This window comes from Sciurus carolinensis, chromosome 4 (assembly GCF_902686445.1).
Source record: "Sciurus carolinensis chromosome 4, mSciCar1.2, whole genome shotgun sequence".
Lineage (NCBI taxonomy): Eukaryota > Metazoa > Chordata > Mammalia > Rodentia > Sciuridae > Sciurus > Sciurus carolinensis.
Genome location: NC_062216.1, coordinates 37,047,330 through 37,062,674, shown reverse-complemented (window position 1 = coordinate 37,062,674; position 15,345 = coordinate 37,047,330). Strand labels below are relative to the sequence as shown.

The 15,345-nt window shown below is 40.9% G+C and overlaps 1 protein-coding gene across 1 annotated transcript in view; it reads left to right on the top strand.

The window, feature by feature from the left end:
* The first annotated feature begins 5,535 nt into the window (after window positions 1–5,535).
* Window positions 5,536–15,345, top strand: part of Enpp6 (ectonucleotide pyrophosphatase/phosphodiesterase 6) — a 116,744-nt gene continuing 106,934 nt past the window's right edge. The window contains exon 1 of the mRNA XM_047547977.1: window positions 5,536–5,814. Coding sequence (XP_047403933.1) covers window positions 5,574–5,814 — 241 coding nt within the window. The 5' untranslated portion in view covers window positions 5,536–5,573. The remainder of the gene's footprint in view (window positions 5,815–15,345) is intronic.

Here is a 15,345-nt window from a genome sequence, read left to right as displayed (position 1 = left end):
AAATAAACATGAATTTGTGTATGAATATATGTATATGAATATGTATGTTGTATGATATGACTATACATGCCTATGTATATTAATATGAATATATACAGGAATATGAATATATATACAAATATGAATGTGGGTATGAACACATATATTATACATATATGAATATATAAATGAATCAAATTCCAGTGCCTTCTGCTCACTATGGGGAATGGATCACTATGCCCTCTGCTAGATAAGGGGATTAGATCGCCCTACCTTCTGTCCCCTTTGTGGGGAGTAGGTCCTTTGTGTCCTTCACCATGTGAGGGGAGCAGATTCCCATGTCCTCCACCTGGTGAGTATAATAGAACAATGTATCCTTCATTTGATAAGGGAAGTTTATCTCTATACCCTCCATCTGATGTGGAATATTCATTCCAGAATATTCCAGTTCAAACTCCAAAGTATGAAACTAGAGAAGACATATATGCACATACACACATATATGAATAGGAAGATGAATATGAATATATAAATATATTCACATATCTGAATGAATATATGAATATATTTAATACATATGTAAATACACATACAATATATATGAATGATTATAGTAATATATATGAATATGTACAAAAACATGAATACAAATATGAATATAAATATCTATATATGTGAACATTAATGAATATATATATGAATGCATGTACATATAAGTGAATATATATGAATACATATACAAATATATATGTTAAATATATCCCAATGCCTTTGGCTCATAATGGGGAATAGATCATGGGGCTCTCCACTGGATGTGGGAATAGATTTCCATTCCCTCTGTACCTTGAGGGAAGTAGAATCATGTGGGGGGGAGAAGGATCCCATGTCTTTCACCACATATGGGTAGTAGAGCCATGTATCCTCCACCCGATCGGGAGTGTTAATCCCTGTAACCTCCATCTGATGACTACTCTTCCAGAATATTCCAGTTGAACCCCATTTACAATACTGGAGAAGACAAATATATATATATGAATATATAGGATTATATATATGAATATATAGGCTTATATATAAACATGCATGTATTTACATATGAATATGAATATGTATATGACTATTAATATATACAAATATGAACATGAATATGTACATAAATATAAACAGGAAGATGAATATATGTATAAATATGAATGTATATGAATATACATGAATATGAATGTGTATGATATGAATATATAAAAACTAATATGAATATGAATATCAATATATTAATACACATATAAATAAATATATGGATATGTATGTATATATATTTTTTTCCAATTCCCTCTGCTCAGTATGGGGAATGGATCATCTGGCTCTCCTCTAGATGGGGATGTAGATCTCTATGACCTCTGCCCCTTTGTGGGAGTAGGTCCCCATTGTGGTAGTAGGTACCTATGTCCTTCACTCTCTGAGGGGAGTAGGTCCCAGCCCTCCACCTGGTGAGATGTCTAGAACGATGCGTCCTATACCCACTCAGGGAAGTTAATCCCTGTACCCTCCATCTGATGAGTTCCCATTCCAGCAATTCAAGTTCAACACCTGAAGTATGAAACTGGAGAAGACATACGTATGTGGATATATATGAATACATAGACCCCAGTGCCTTCTGCTCAGTATGGGGATTGGATGACCTTGCCCTCTGCTAGATTTGAGTAGTAGATCTCCACACCTTCTGCCCCATGATGGTGTGCCCTGTGCCCTCCAGCTGGCATGGGGAGTAGAACAATATGTTCTCCACCTGATCAAGGGGTTAATCCCTATACCTTCCATTTCACCATTCCCATTCCAGAATATTCCTGTTCAACTCCCAAAGTACAAAAAACTAGAAGATCTATCTATCTATCTATCTATATATGTTCATATATATATGACTATATATATATGAACATACAGGCCTCCGACTTGCAGTGTGGAACTTCTAAGCTTCTGTAATCCGATGAGCCAATTTCTCTAGTAAGTCTCTTCATGTACATGTATCTATCTATTTCTATCATATTGGTTCTGTCTCAGGAGAAGCTTAAATTAAACACACACTCCCATATCAGGATTTGCATCAGCACATTCCTGAGAGATTATGCATGTCCCCAACAAGACCTGGAATAGTTTTCAGGACAAAGGTGATTCTAATTATAAGAGGATATTGTTTCATTTGCACTGAGTGAAACCCCTGTGGTCATTGACTTTAACAGTATTATCTACTCTTGAAAATTATTGAGCAATAAGCACTCAAAATAATAGATGTTAATAAACGGTTTCAAGTGAGGACCTCAAAATTATTGACATGAAGATTTTAGACCATAAGACCTTGGGCAATTAATATTAAAGAGTTCGTCTGATCAATTGCTTTAACCTATTGCTTTTTAAATTTCAGTTCTAACCTCTTCTAAATCGGAAGGTACAAATCAGGTGTCTGATTATAAGCAATACTGGAATTTACATGGTTTGAATTCCATTCCACATTTGTCCTGCTATATGTATGTACATTAAAGATGCTTATTTAGCATAATTTGTTGATCTAAAACTTTAGAGAAATGGTCTGACTATGATTATAAAACAAATCGATCATAAATATCAACATAAAACAATATAGCTCACATAAGCAATGCTCTTACCTCAATACATTGCAGCAATATCAATGGGGCCTTGGGAACCTCTTGGATGGGGGTGGTCTGTGGCCATTCTAAATTGAAACATGTTTGTTCAGTCTTCATCTTCAATACTGGATGGAGCATTCTGGAAGTCATATTTTGTATGTACTCCTGCTAGTGTCAGAGCAAAGAGAACAGTCCCTTTGTTACTGGAGTTCTAAGCCAGAGACCTGACTTTGAAGATTCAAAATCAGATCCAGCTACTCATCTCAAAAAACAAACAGAAAGGATAATGGTGAAAAGCATGAAAGGAACTTTAATCAGTGTAACCACGCTGGGAAGACAAGGGGAACCACTTCCTTAGCTCTGTCTTTGAGGTGCTGACCCTGATTTTGAATTTTCATAGGAAGGAGGATGAAGGCGAGGGTTGGGGGTTGGAATGGCTGAAGACTTTTCACAGCTACCAGAGCAGGTGATCTTGATTGGGTGTGGTCTGCCCATCATTATCTCAGGATTGGCCAGACTGGGCCTTGTGGGCAATAAAAAAGTTGCTGTTGCTGGTGTGGAGGAGGAGGAGGGGTAGCTTCCACTCTGTGTAAGATGTTTATCCATCAGACTTACTAGTGGAATCCAAGGAGATTCTGAGGAAAGGAGACAAATGTGAAATGGAGGCAGAGATACCATGTCTTTCATTCTGCTTTTAGTCACCCCTAGACATTTACAGGTAAAGGTGAGGAGTCTAAGCCCTCGTTAAACTTTTAGGTTCATCTTTAAAATTTGGAGCACATATCCTCTCCTGAAGTGAGCCTAAGAGTTGGTCCTAGAGCAAACCATCTGAACTTGCAATGTGATTATAGCTCTTGGTTCAGGTTCCAGAAAATTCCTGAACTGCTCAGAACTGGTGGAGTATGTGTAGCTGGGTCTGTGCCTCCTTGGGCCTCACTCACCATGGGAAGAAATTATTCTTTTAATTCTTTTTCTTTTTCTTTTTAATTTTTCTGTATTGGGGGTTGAACCCAGGGACCCTCTACCACTAAACAATATCCCCAGCCCTTTTAATTAATTAATTAATTAGTTAATTAGTTTTATTTTGAGACAGAGTCTCACAAAGTTGCTCAGGTTGATCTCAAACTTGTGATCCTTCTGCCTCACCTCCTGATTATAGGCATGCACAAACGCTCCCAGCTGAAATGCTCCTTTTAATGTATGTGAGGCTTGGTGCCTAGACAGCTTATCAGTTCGTTAGTACATCTTTCCTTTCCTTCTTTTTCTTGATAGAACAACAATAATATCCTCAAGTTCAAGTAAATAGCATATTTTCAAACTAATAAACTCTTTTTTTTTTTCTTTTTTGTTGATACTTGGAATGAACCCAGAGGTGCTTTACCACTGAGCTAACTCCCCAGCCATTTTTATGTTTATTTTGGGACAGGGTCTCTCTCAGTTGCCCAGGCTGGCCTTGAACTTGTGAGCCTTCTGTCTCAGCCTCCCCAGTTGCTAGGATTACAGGCATGTACCACCATCTCTGATTTTATTTTTTTAATAAGGAAAATTTTTAAAAAAATTTTAAATTATAAAAGCATTAACTTTTATTGGAAAAATGAAGTCTGCTTTTATCCAAGTCCCCTGAGATGGAAATGGTAATTTGGCTCCTGTGTTTGCTTTTTGCAGCATGACTTAGAAAGTGACATGGTGCCACATAAGACTCAACTTTAAACGCAACAAAACAAGAGGAGGAGGAAAGGCACAGGCGGAGGGCAGAGGTGGAAGAGGCACTTCAGAACTGGTCAGAATGAAAGTGGCAGGTGTCTGATTGTCTTGAGTCCTTGTAAAACTTTGCCTGGACCCTGACACATTTCACTAGGGTCCAAGCAACATTTTAACACTAATAATGTTTCTAACATATATGGAGTCCTTATTATGGCCATACCTGTTTTATCGGTCTATACAGGAATTTTTGCATTTAATTTTACACCAGGCAAAGGAACACTCTAGGAACCCCCAAAATCTGGGTTCTAGCACTAACTCTGTGCTCTTGTCCACTTGGGCCTGACTTCCTTGGCTGGGACCCATTTCCTCCTCTGCCTTGTATTCCTATCCTGAAGCCTGCTGGGTTATTTCTGAGTTTTCCATTTCAAACTCATGTCCTTCAGCTTGTTATATCATTTTTAACCTCTTAGGACAATGCTGCCTAGACTATCCTGCCAGGAATGAACTCCTATTGTCCAGCTCTATAACCTTCTCTTGCTCTACTGCTCTTGTGTGAAACAGCTCCTTCTACAAATGGGTTCAGGCCCCAGCAGTTTATTTGTATTTGAAAAAAAAAATAATAATGACGCTGCCTATAGATGTATATGAAGAGAAAATAAGTGGTTGAGACCTTAACAAATAATTTGGTTTTTAATGCTACAGCTGTGGTAACAATGCTGGAAAGTTCACAAATAGGTCCACCTAAATTTATTGTCTCTTGTTTACATACTACGTTAAGGGGTTTGGGTTCCTAAATTGTAAGTGAAGCAGACAGAACGTTTAAATCAGGCAAAGATGTGGGAGGACAGCAAATTAAAAGATTGTCCTTTCCCTGGCTCCTCCCTTTGGTTAGCATAACTGAAAACTTAGGGTTTACTTTGTCATCTTCTAAAATTCCTCCTCTCTGTGCCTGTTTGTATTTCTGGAACATTCACCCAAAACAATAAGCTTGCATTCCTTCTTCTGGTGCTAATTTTGGGTTGTTTGGGAACCCAGCTTATCTGATGGGAGTTGGTCTCCAGACTTTGTTGGGTGAGCAGAGATGTTTTTAAAAGGGGTTGCTGTCCCTTTAAATTCTGAAAGTGAACTTGGCTCAGGAAGGCCAGCAGCTCAAGGTCCAGCCCCTACAAGAGAGAATAGCTACAGATTCTCCATCCTTAGTCTTTGCAAGGGGACGGCTGTGCCGGGCTCTGGCAGGCTCCTGGCAGCATGGCAGGGAAGCTGGGATCCTTCCTGCTGGTCCTTGTGCTCAGCCTGGCTCAGCCAGTCTCCACCCGCCGGAAGCTTCTGGTGTTTCTACTGGATGGTTTTCGCTGGGACTACATCAGTGATGAGGCTCTGGAATCATTGCCTGGTTTCAAAGAGATTGTGAGCAGGGGAGTCAAAGTGGATTACCTGACTCCTGACTTTCCCACCCTCTCGTATCCCAATTACTACACCCTAATGACTGGTGAGTAGTGTGTGGCCCTCTTGGAGGGAGGGGAGGTCTAGAATCAAGCCGGACACCAAAGATAGTCAAGAATCTGTTCTCCGTTAAGATTTTTTCCCCCATGGTTGTGTTTTCCCCCAAAACTTCTCCCAAGGACCTGTTTTGGATCCTCAGTGTGGAAAAGAGAGAACTAAAGCAATAGATGATATTAAGTGATTTAAAAAGTGATTATTTGTTATACAAATTAAAGTTCTAGCTAGCCCTGTGTTTCTAAGTTCAAGTGTAAAAAACGGGCAGGTCTCTATGTGCCAGTGCCAAATCCTTCTGTTCCTTGTTCTGTGTCTGTCATCCTTGGGTTATGTTGGCTGCTTTACCAATGGGCTAGACTGTGAAAATGACCCAGGGGACGCTTCAGAGGAGAGTCCTAGAGTTCCCGGACTACTTGGAGGGGTTTTTAGGTCACACCCTTCAGTGTGTGAATGCCGCTTCTTCCTCTTTTGCCTTTTTGGGTCAGGTGAAATGCCATGGAGATGAGAAGAATTATGTAGTTGAGATTCCTCACTTTTAACCTCCAGCATCTATAAAAAGCAAGCAAGCAAGCAAACACAACCTTGAGAAAACAAACAAAACTCCAGCTAACCCAGACTGCCTGGGCTGGGGAAGGTGGATTTTCCTTGGGTCATGTTTAGGTGGCCTCCGTCTGGAATTGCCAGAGTTTCAAATGTGTCCATGAACTGATCATCTATCTGTGCAAAAGTATGTGTCGCCCTCTTTCTGCTCCTGAAGTGGGGACCCAGCTTCTGGTTTGTTTTTCAGCTAACCTTTTTAAGGGCCAGCAAGAGGTTCTCAGAAGAAATTTAGCAAACTATCTAGGGAGGTTCTTAAGAATGCACTGTTATTACTGGTTATGCAGGACTTAACTATGTGCTTGGAACCCAGGGAGAACTTTGTAAATTATATTAACAGAAAGGGCATGAGAAGGCTGAAATCTCATTATAGCTTTCAACAGAACACCACAGCCAAAGGAGTCTGAAAATACGGATTGATATCCTGAGCTAGGTACTCTGAACATAAGGAAAGCCTAAGAAATGATGTTAGCAGAAGAGGGAAAGGCAATTCTGGAATCTCTGACTTTGCATGTGGGTATTACATGCACGTATACATAAAAAAATGTTATACACTGATGCTCAAAATTAAAGGGAAGCAATACGAAGGAGAATTGGAAATGAAGACATGGAGAAAGACAAAAAAATCAGACTGCACACAAGGAAAGAATTTATTTATTTATTTATTTATTTTTTTTAAATTTCCCCCAATAGACAAACAACGAGTCTCTAAGATAAACAGAATTAACAAAAGCCTCTCTGGTCCTCACTTGGCATGCTTCTCCCCTTGTGGGGAAGCAGTTTGCAGGCTGCTGGGTCACACATAGATGGTATTGTGTGTCCCAACCCGACTTCAGTTCTGTGCAGGGAGTTTCACACACCCAGACTGTACACTCCAGTCGTCTTTCAGAGACTTGCTGGGAGGCGGGATTCATAAACTGCCACGTGCAGCTTTCTCAACTGCAGTGGAAAATGAACAGAATGCATTTTAGAAAGTCAGACCCCAGTAAGAAAGAAAGGACCATTACAAGCTCCTCAGAGAAACCAAGCCCGTGACACGACCTTTTGTGCTTAGATCCACATTCCTGATATTGGCCCAAGGAATAATTTGCACGAAGTCTCTGTCACACTGAGACACCTTCTTCTCAGGCTTTGGATGTTTGCCCTGGTCTATTCAGGAGAGAAGAGCCCTTTTCGTTGATGGGACAGTTTCCATGAGTGTCTGACAAAGATCTCATCCTCGTTTTCAAACCGAGTCTGGCCTGAGGAGGCCCCCAGCTCTCCAGACATGTTATGTCTACATATTTGCAAATGGAAAATATATATTATCTGATTTGAAAGTCTGCTTGGTATATAAATGGACTTTTCCACTTTTTGTAGAAGCACTACTATACACAGATTTGTCTAGCAGGCTTGTGTTTATTATGTACAAATGTCTTGGGGTGCGATTTGTCTTGGACCTGCTGAGCAAATCACAGTCTGGGTGCAGAATCTGCAAGTGAGAAGATGGCAGGCCCTAAAACTAAAATCATTTCTACTGTCCTGGAACAGACTTGGGGATACATTTAAACTCTTTTCCTCAAAAACCATACTTATTTTTCTACCTGATGTTGAAAAACTCCTTTCACACACACACACACACACACACACACACACACACACACACACATATATCCCCTTTGGGAATTGTGCTTAAACATATGGTTTGAGCATTTGAGCATTTTATGAACCAACAAAATTGTTATACTACATCTTTTTGGTACCAAAAGATATGCTGTTTTAGGGTTCTTCAGAATTCACAGGAGAGGTTATGATCACACTTCATTACATGAATCACTGTGCAAAAGACAGAAAACCCTCTCTTTGCTGCATGATGAGGAGCGATGGGTTACTGGAGGGAAAAATGCTGGCCTTGGAGCTAGGAGAGCTTGCTTGGAGTCTTTGCGGGGAAAGACTTTGGTAGGACATTAGACTGCCCTGGGCCTCTGTTCCCCAGCTGTAAAATAAAATGAGATGAACAACCAGGTTCTAATCAGGCCAGGAGTCCAGATGCTACTGGATGCAGACACTAAAGTAAGCAATGCATAGGGAATTTTCAAAAGTTAGGGCTGAGCCCTTTCTACAGTTTGGATGTGGTTTATTTTCCAAGGGTTCATGTGTTGGAGGCTTAGTCCTTTGTGTGGTGATGCTGGGAAATTGTGTGGAACCTTTAAGAAGGAGGGCCCTGTGGGAGGTCTCTAGGATATTGGGAGACCTGCCCTCAGAAGGAAGGAAGGAAGTTCTGTTAGGATCTGTGAGTTCTGTTGAGAGCAAGTTAATACAAAAACCTGAACCTGACTCCTGACTTTTCTCTGGCTTCCTGTTTGGAGATGTGATTTCCTCCTCCCACATGGTGCCACGATGCCATTGCCATTAGGCCCTCACTAGAGACCAAACCAATAGAGCCACCCAATCTGGGACTTGTAGCCTCTAGAACTGTGAGGTAAATAAACTTCTTTTCCTTATAAAATTATCCAGCCTCGGGTGTTTTGCTATAGTAACAACAGTGACAACAAACACACTAATACACCTCTTTTGGGAGGACTTTATGTAGAAATTTAGCAAATGACTGAAACTTCCTAGAGAGGAAGAATTTTATAGGGAAGTCATGTGGATGGCGAAGGAAAATCAGCAATCATACTTCTAAGGAAACTTGGAAATCATCTTCCTCAGTCACTGACATGAAACCATTAATGTTTTCCTCAAATCATGTTCACTAATGTGAACTAAATTCCAATGGTGATCAAGAAAATCAACCAAACAATTGATTACTGGGGACACTGAATCTTCAAACAAGGCCTTCCACCCAGGGAGCTGACATTCAAATTGAGGAAGGAAAAGAAATGGATATCTACCAAGATTCTAAATAGAATGACAAGGTGAAAAAATCAATTTCTGTTGTTAAAACCACTCAGTCTATGGAACTTTGCTATGGCAACCTGAGCAAACTTGAGCATAAAGGATCAAGCAGTAGTTTCCAAAAATGCTGTAGAGCACAGAGAAGAGGAGAACGTCTTCAATGTTGAAGTAGCATGAGGAAGCATTTTGGGCGTGGGATCTGAGCTGGGATAAACAGGCACAGTATGATGTAAATCATTAGGTCTTAATTTTATGCGTAAGGTCTCTTTCTCAAGAGCTGTGTGTGAACCAACTTAGTTTTAGTAAAAATAAAACCACAGTTTAACCGGGTGCAGTGGTGCATACCTGTATCCCAGCAGCTCGGGAGGCTGAGGCAGGAGGATTGTGAGTTGAAAGCCAGCCTCAGCACTCAGCAACTGAGCAAGGCCCTAAGCAACTCAGTGAGACAGTCTCTAAAAAAAAAAAAAAAAAAAAAAAAAAAGATCTGGGAGTGTTGCTCAGTGGTTAAGCACCCTGGGTTCAATCTTTGGTAGGAAAAAAAAGAAACCAGAGTTTATAGGTCATTGGAATGTTTTCTGTTTTAACTGCAGATTTTTTGGTAAAGTTATTCTCTCTTTGGGGGTAAATTCACATTTGATTTAGTGAAGTTTAACATAAAATCAGTGGAGGATACAGTCATGGGGAAGAGAAAAGGCTGCATATATTTAGAGGCAGTACGACTTAGCATTGTTTTGCTGATGCAGCATTTGTTTGTAATTCTGGAACACTTGTGGTGAAGATGTAGGAGAAAGTGGTCCACAAGTGTCCCGAGTAGCAGGACAAGACTAGAAATTTATCTTTACTGCAAACAATCCACAGAGACATGAACATAGGCTGAAATCAATTTGGTAAAAAATATATTTTCATTTAAACATTTAAAAACTAGTAAATAAAGGGCAGGGAGGTTGGATGTCTTGAGACACCACAGAATGTCAGTTCAAAACTGAGATCAGAGGGTAGGGATCAGAGGCCTGGTTCTCCTGCAGGCTTTGAGCAGTGACCCACGCCTGAGTCCTGGAGTGGCCAGAACATTGTGCCTGTGACCTGAGACCCAGGACCAGTCCAAGAGGTAGCAAGAACCTGAATAATGATGCTTTCTGTTTTTCTTTCTTCCTTTTTTGACCGTGCTGGGAATCACACCCAGGGCCTAGTGCATCCTAGGTGAGCGCCTTACACTGAGCCACACCACCAGCCAGAATAATGGGCATCAAAGCAAAAACCAGGATGTTAACGACTTGGAATTAATATTTGTGCGAGTGCAATTCCTATCTCGCTCCTAGAAATTACTTGTGATGCAAAATCTTAGCAGATACCACAGACCCAACATTCTGGAGTAAGAGATTCCAAGGGACAGTGTGCTTTTCCCCACCACTTTTAAGAAAATATCTGATTTAAATGAAAACCAGTCATCACTTGGACCAAAGGAAATTCATGCAGAAAGTACTGGAACAATCACGTTTTGAAAGAAGCCTACATCCCCAGCTTTCTGCAGAATTCAGGCTGGGGGAGAGGGGCCCGTAAACCCATCCACAGCACCAAGGGGTGTGGAAATGGCTTCCCTGACCTTCTTTCCTCTCCAAACCCAAGGTCAACTTTGATACAGGGACCTTCACCATTGCATGTTAGCTTCTTTAGATTTAGATACCTCCTCAGATAAACGATCTATATTTGATGTGTCCATAAAGTTGTGCCCTCTTCCTTTCTTCCCCTCTCTTTTGTACCAAAGCCAGCCAGGCTTCTGTTTTTCCTGGTGACCTCCTAGTAGGACAGGGTCCATCTTGGATTTGATTTTCTTACCAGGACCAGCATTTGGCACAGCACATGCTCCTCTTTCCTGAGAGCCCAGCTGGGTTTCAGTACCATCTCCTCTCTCTTCATTTCTTCTTAATTCATTGATTCCTCCTTGGTCGGATCTGTGGGTTCCACCGCATCTTCCTGACCTTTCTTTCTCTTACAGCCTTAGTCAAGGTCAATCCCAAAGCCTCGACTTCTCCCACCTTCACTGCTAGCACCTGTTTAAAACCTCCCCAGGAGCATGGAGCTTCTTGGCTCTTCTACCTTCTGTATTCTATAGTCTGTTCCCCATGGAAGTACCAGAGCAATCTTATAAAACCTGTGTCTATTCATGTCCTTCCTCTGTTCAAATCCTCCAGGAGATTCTGTCCTCACTCCATGAAAAACCTAATCTTTACAGAACTCTCCCCATGCACTCAACCAGCTCCTTTCTGACCTCATTCTTGACCACTCTTCCCATGGCTGCCTCACTTTAGACAATTTGGTGTCCTGCTGGGCCAAGCAGTGTCCCCACCTCAGGACATTTGAACTCTCTGCTTCCTCTGGCTGCAATGCTTTTCCCCCAGAAATATCCAAGATGTGCTTTTCTGACCACACTAACTAAAATATCCTCTCATCACTCCATTATTCTTTATTTATCTTACTTTCCTTATTTTTCATTATAATACCAATTTGTTTGCTTATTTCTATCTTTTCCAAATAAAACTTATTGTAGTAAGCCAAGCATAAGGGGGCATGTTTCTCATCTCTGCTACTTGGGGAACTGAGGCAGGAAGATCACAAGCTCGAGGTCAGTCTGGACAATCTAGCAAGACCCTGTCTCGAAATAAAAAATAAAAAGGGCTGGGGATGTGGCTCAGTGGTAGAGCAAACCCTGCGTTCAATCCCCAGGACTGCAAAAAACAAAAAAAAAACCCAAATCTTATTGTTGTAAAGAAGCATTATAATAATGACTCAAGTATTCAGAATTCCAGAGAAGTGGTTATCACTTTGATTTTAGATACTTCTAAACTAATAAAAAGGAGAAAAAAAGTTAAAATTATGCTTTGCTCATGTGAGAGCATTAGGTAAAGCAATTGCCTTTGATGTTGAATAATCTTATATATCTCAAAATGTCTTTCAGTTTTGTTTTGTTCAGATTATAAGATTGGGGGCAGCAAGAGGTCTCGCTCACGTCCTGCATGGGCACGTTCCTGTCGGAGGGATGGGCTGGCTGTGAAATAAAAGCTATGGAATTTATATATCAGAAAATAAGACAAAAGGCAAGAATATCTTTAAGAGCAGGGGTGAGACCGGTTGAGCCGTCCAGAAGGGTTTGGCTCTAACAAAGGAAGGAGCCCACACTTGCTTTATTTATATAGGTACAGATCAAAATTGACCAGTAGAAACTTCTTCGAGAAAAACAGGATAGGTGTGGGGGTAAGCAGGCCATTTGGCCCTAGCGGGTCACTCCCATCTCTGGTGCTCGTACTCAAACCTGAGGGGTGAGCTAATGCAGCATACCACATGACTCAGGTGTTCTCGAACAGTGGGTTCCTGAGGCCAGGCATTCCTGGTTAGTGGCCTGAACTTTACCACCCAGTTCTCATACCAGTCATGGATGGTTTCCCACAAGGAGGGTTGGAGGAAACTTCCCGTGAAGAGGGCAGTGTCCAAGAGGATTGGATGTAGGGAGAACATTTAACCAGAACACTGGTCGTCAGCGTGGCCCAAGGGAGAACCTAACTGTAGGCCAGATTGCCTCAGCCAAGAGAGCAGACAACAGCAGAGCAAGGAACATGGCAAATAATTCAGAACCAATGCAGAGAACTTTGAGAGGGGAGCAAAGGCCTAGTTTTCTGTGGTCCCGGCTGTCAGATGGAGGCATGGGACTGACTACCTACAGGGCCTGTAGAGCCATCCTGTGCTCTCAGCCTCCATCCCGGGTTGCCTACGTGGCAGTCTGTGCATGCAGGCATGGTGAGAAGCTCCCCAGACCTTTGAAAACATGAGGTGCTGTTATGGCTTGACTTGCACGTCTGAAATTCCTGTCAGCATGCTAACCCTAATATTTCAGAATGTGACTGTATTGGGAGACAGGGTCTTTAATGAAGGTAAAATGAGGTCATTTGGGTGGACTGTAACGTAATATCATTGGCATCTTTATAAGAAGAGGAGATTGGACACAGATCATGTGACACTAGGCTGCCCGTGGAAGAATGAGGGGTTTTAGATGGTCATTTACATCCCCAAGCAGACTTACCTCGAGTTCCTGGTGATTTCTGCCCTGAAATCCAGGCAGTCATGGTATTTTAGTTTCCCAAGGCTGCCATGACGAATGACTACAGATTGGGTGGCTTATGACAACAGAAATTTATGCTGCTTGTTTAGGCTGTAAGTCTGAAATCAGGGTGTCAGAGCACCACACTCTCTTGGAAGGCTCTAGGGCGAATGTGGTTCATGCCTTTCTCTTAGCTTCTAGATTGCTGCCGATCTTTGAATTTCCTTGGCTTGTAGAAGTATCACTCCAATCTCTGCTAAGATTGTCACCTGGCTTTCTTCCTGTGTGCCTCTATCTGCATGTCTTCTCCTCTTCATTGAGGACTCCAGCCTGATTGACTAGGCTCCACTCTAATGACTCATCTTAATTAAGTTTGCAAAGACCCTGTTTCTGAATGGGGTCACATTGGTAGCACTGAGGACTAGAACTTGAACATACCTTTTGAAACAATACAGTTCAATCCAGAACACATGGCATAGTGGAGTTATGAATTCGTGTGAGGCACTGGGTTCAATCCTCAGAACCACATAAAAATAAATAAATAAAATAAAGATATTGTGTCCATCGGCAACTAAAAAATATTATTTTAAAAAAGTTCATTAAAATTATCATTCATAGAACTATGCATATTACATGTTATCAGGAAGATTAGATAAAGCAACTCTAAACTATATCTGAGACTTAGAATAATTTAGTTCTCCCTCACATACACGATCTTTGGTGATTAACTCTGTACCATTTCCTCTTTGTTCTGGGACCTAGGCTGACAACAAGTAACTTCAAATGAGACACAGCTCACCTGGAAGAAGCACAAGGGGAAATGGCAGAATCTTATAATAGGTTTAAAAACTTCTGCTCACAGCTGGTTCAAATCACACCTGCTCACATTTCATTGGCCAAAGCAAATCGCTTTGCCAAGCTTGATGCCAAAAATTCAGGGATGTATAATTGTTCCAGAAGGAGGGGCAGGGTTTATTTTTTTAAACTATATTGATACTAAATTGATATGAGTTGCATTTTTTAAGAGACTTGTAGGTCTTATTGTCCTCAAAAAACTTGGGTGGGAAAAAGATTTTCAAAACCCTTGAAATATCAAATAACCATTTAAGCATGAAGTGATCATACGTCATATTAAGAGAAAAGATGTTTCAAAGCTGGATATTATATACCTTAAATGGATAACACAGAGAGAATCTGCAGTTGAGAGAGGAGGTATGTATGGGCGTTATAAGGGTATTGACCATTTCAATGGAGAAAGTGGATCTAGAATTAAATCTCGTAAATGAGTGAAAAGGTTTTTAGTAGATGCATTTTGACTCAGATGTTAAAAGAAAAAAAACATCAGTACAGACTGATGATATTGGGGACAGACAAAATAAGAGAAGTGTATATCAGCAAGACTGAAGAGATGTTAACCCTGTTCACCATTTGGTTGTGGGTTGGAGGGCTACAGAGAGATGAGTTAATAAAACAGCAACCACAATCAGCAACCACAATAACAATAGCAATGAAATGAATTTGAAAAAACACAAAAATACATGATGGAAGACTTTGAATGCTAAACCGAGGACCTTTCTAGTTCCTCCTTTCCTCCTCTTCCACTTGGAACATTCCAGCATGTTTTTAGGGGGAAGGGGAAGAGTTGAATTTGAAAAGCACCCTTGACGTAGGACTTGCCAATTGACTGAGGAGTGACTATGAAAGAATTAAAAGGAAGGGAGCTTGAAACCTTTCCAAGACTGTAAGATACCCAGAAGCTTGAAGAAAGGGGCTCCTATTAGCAGAAATGGGAAAGTTTGAAGGGTTATTTGTTTCAGTGAGATTTATTTGGGAAAATAAATTCTCATCAGAATATATTTCAAGGTGAGTAAGATAGTCATCAGGAGTTAGCCCTTTTGGGGAATAGAGACAACCTCTAAAAGGAGAATTCCAAAACATGTAGAATAACCATGGCAG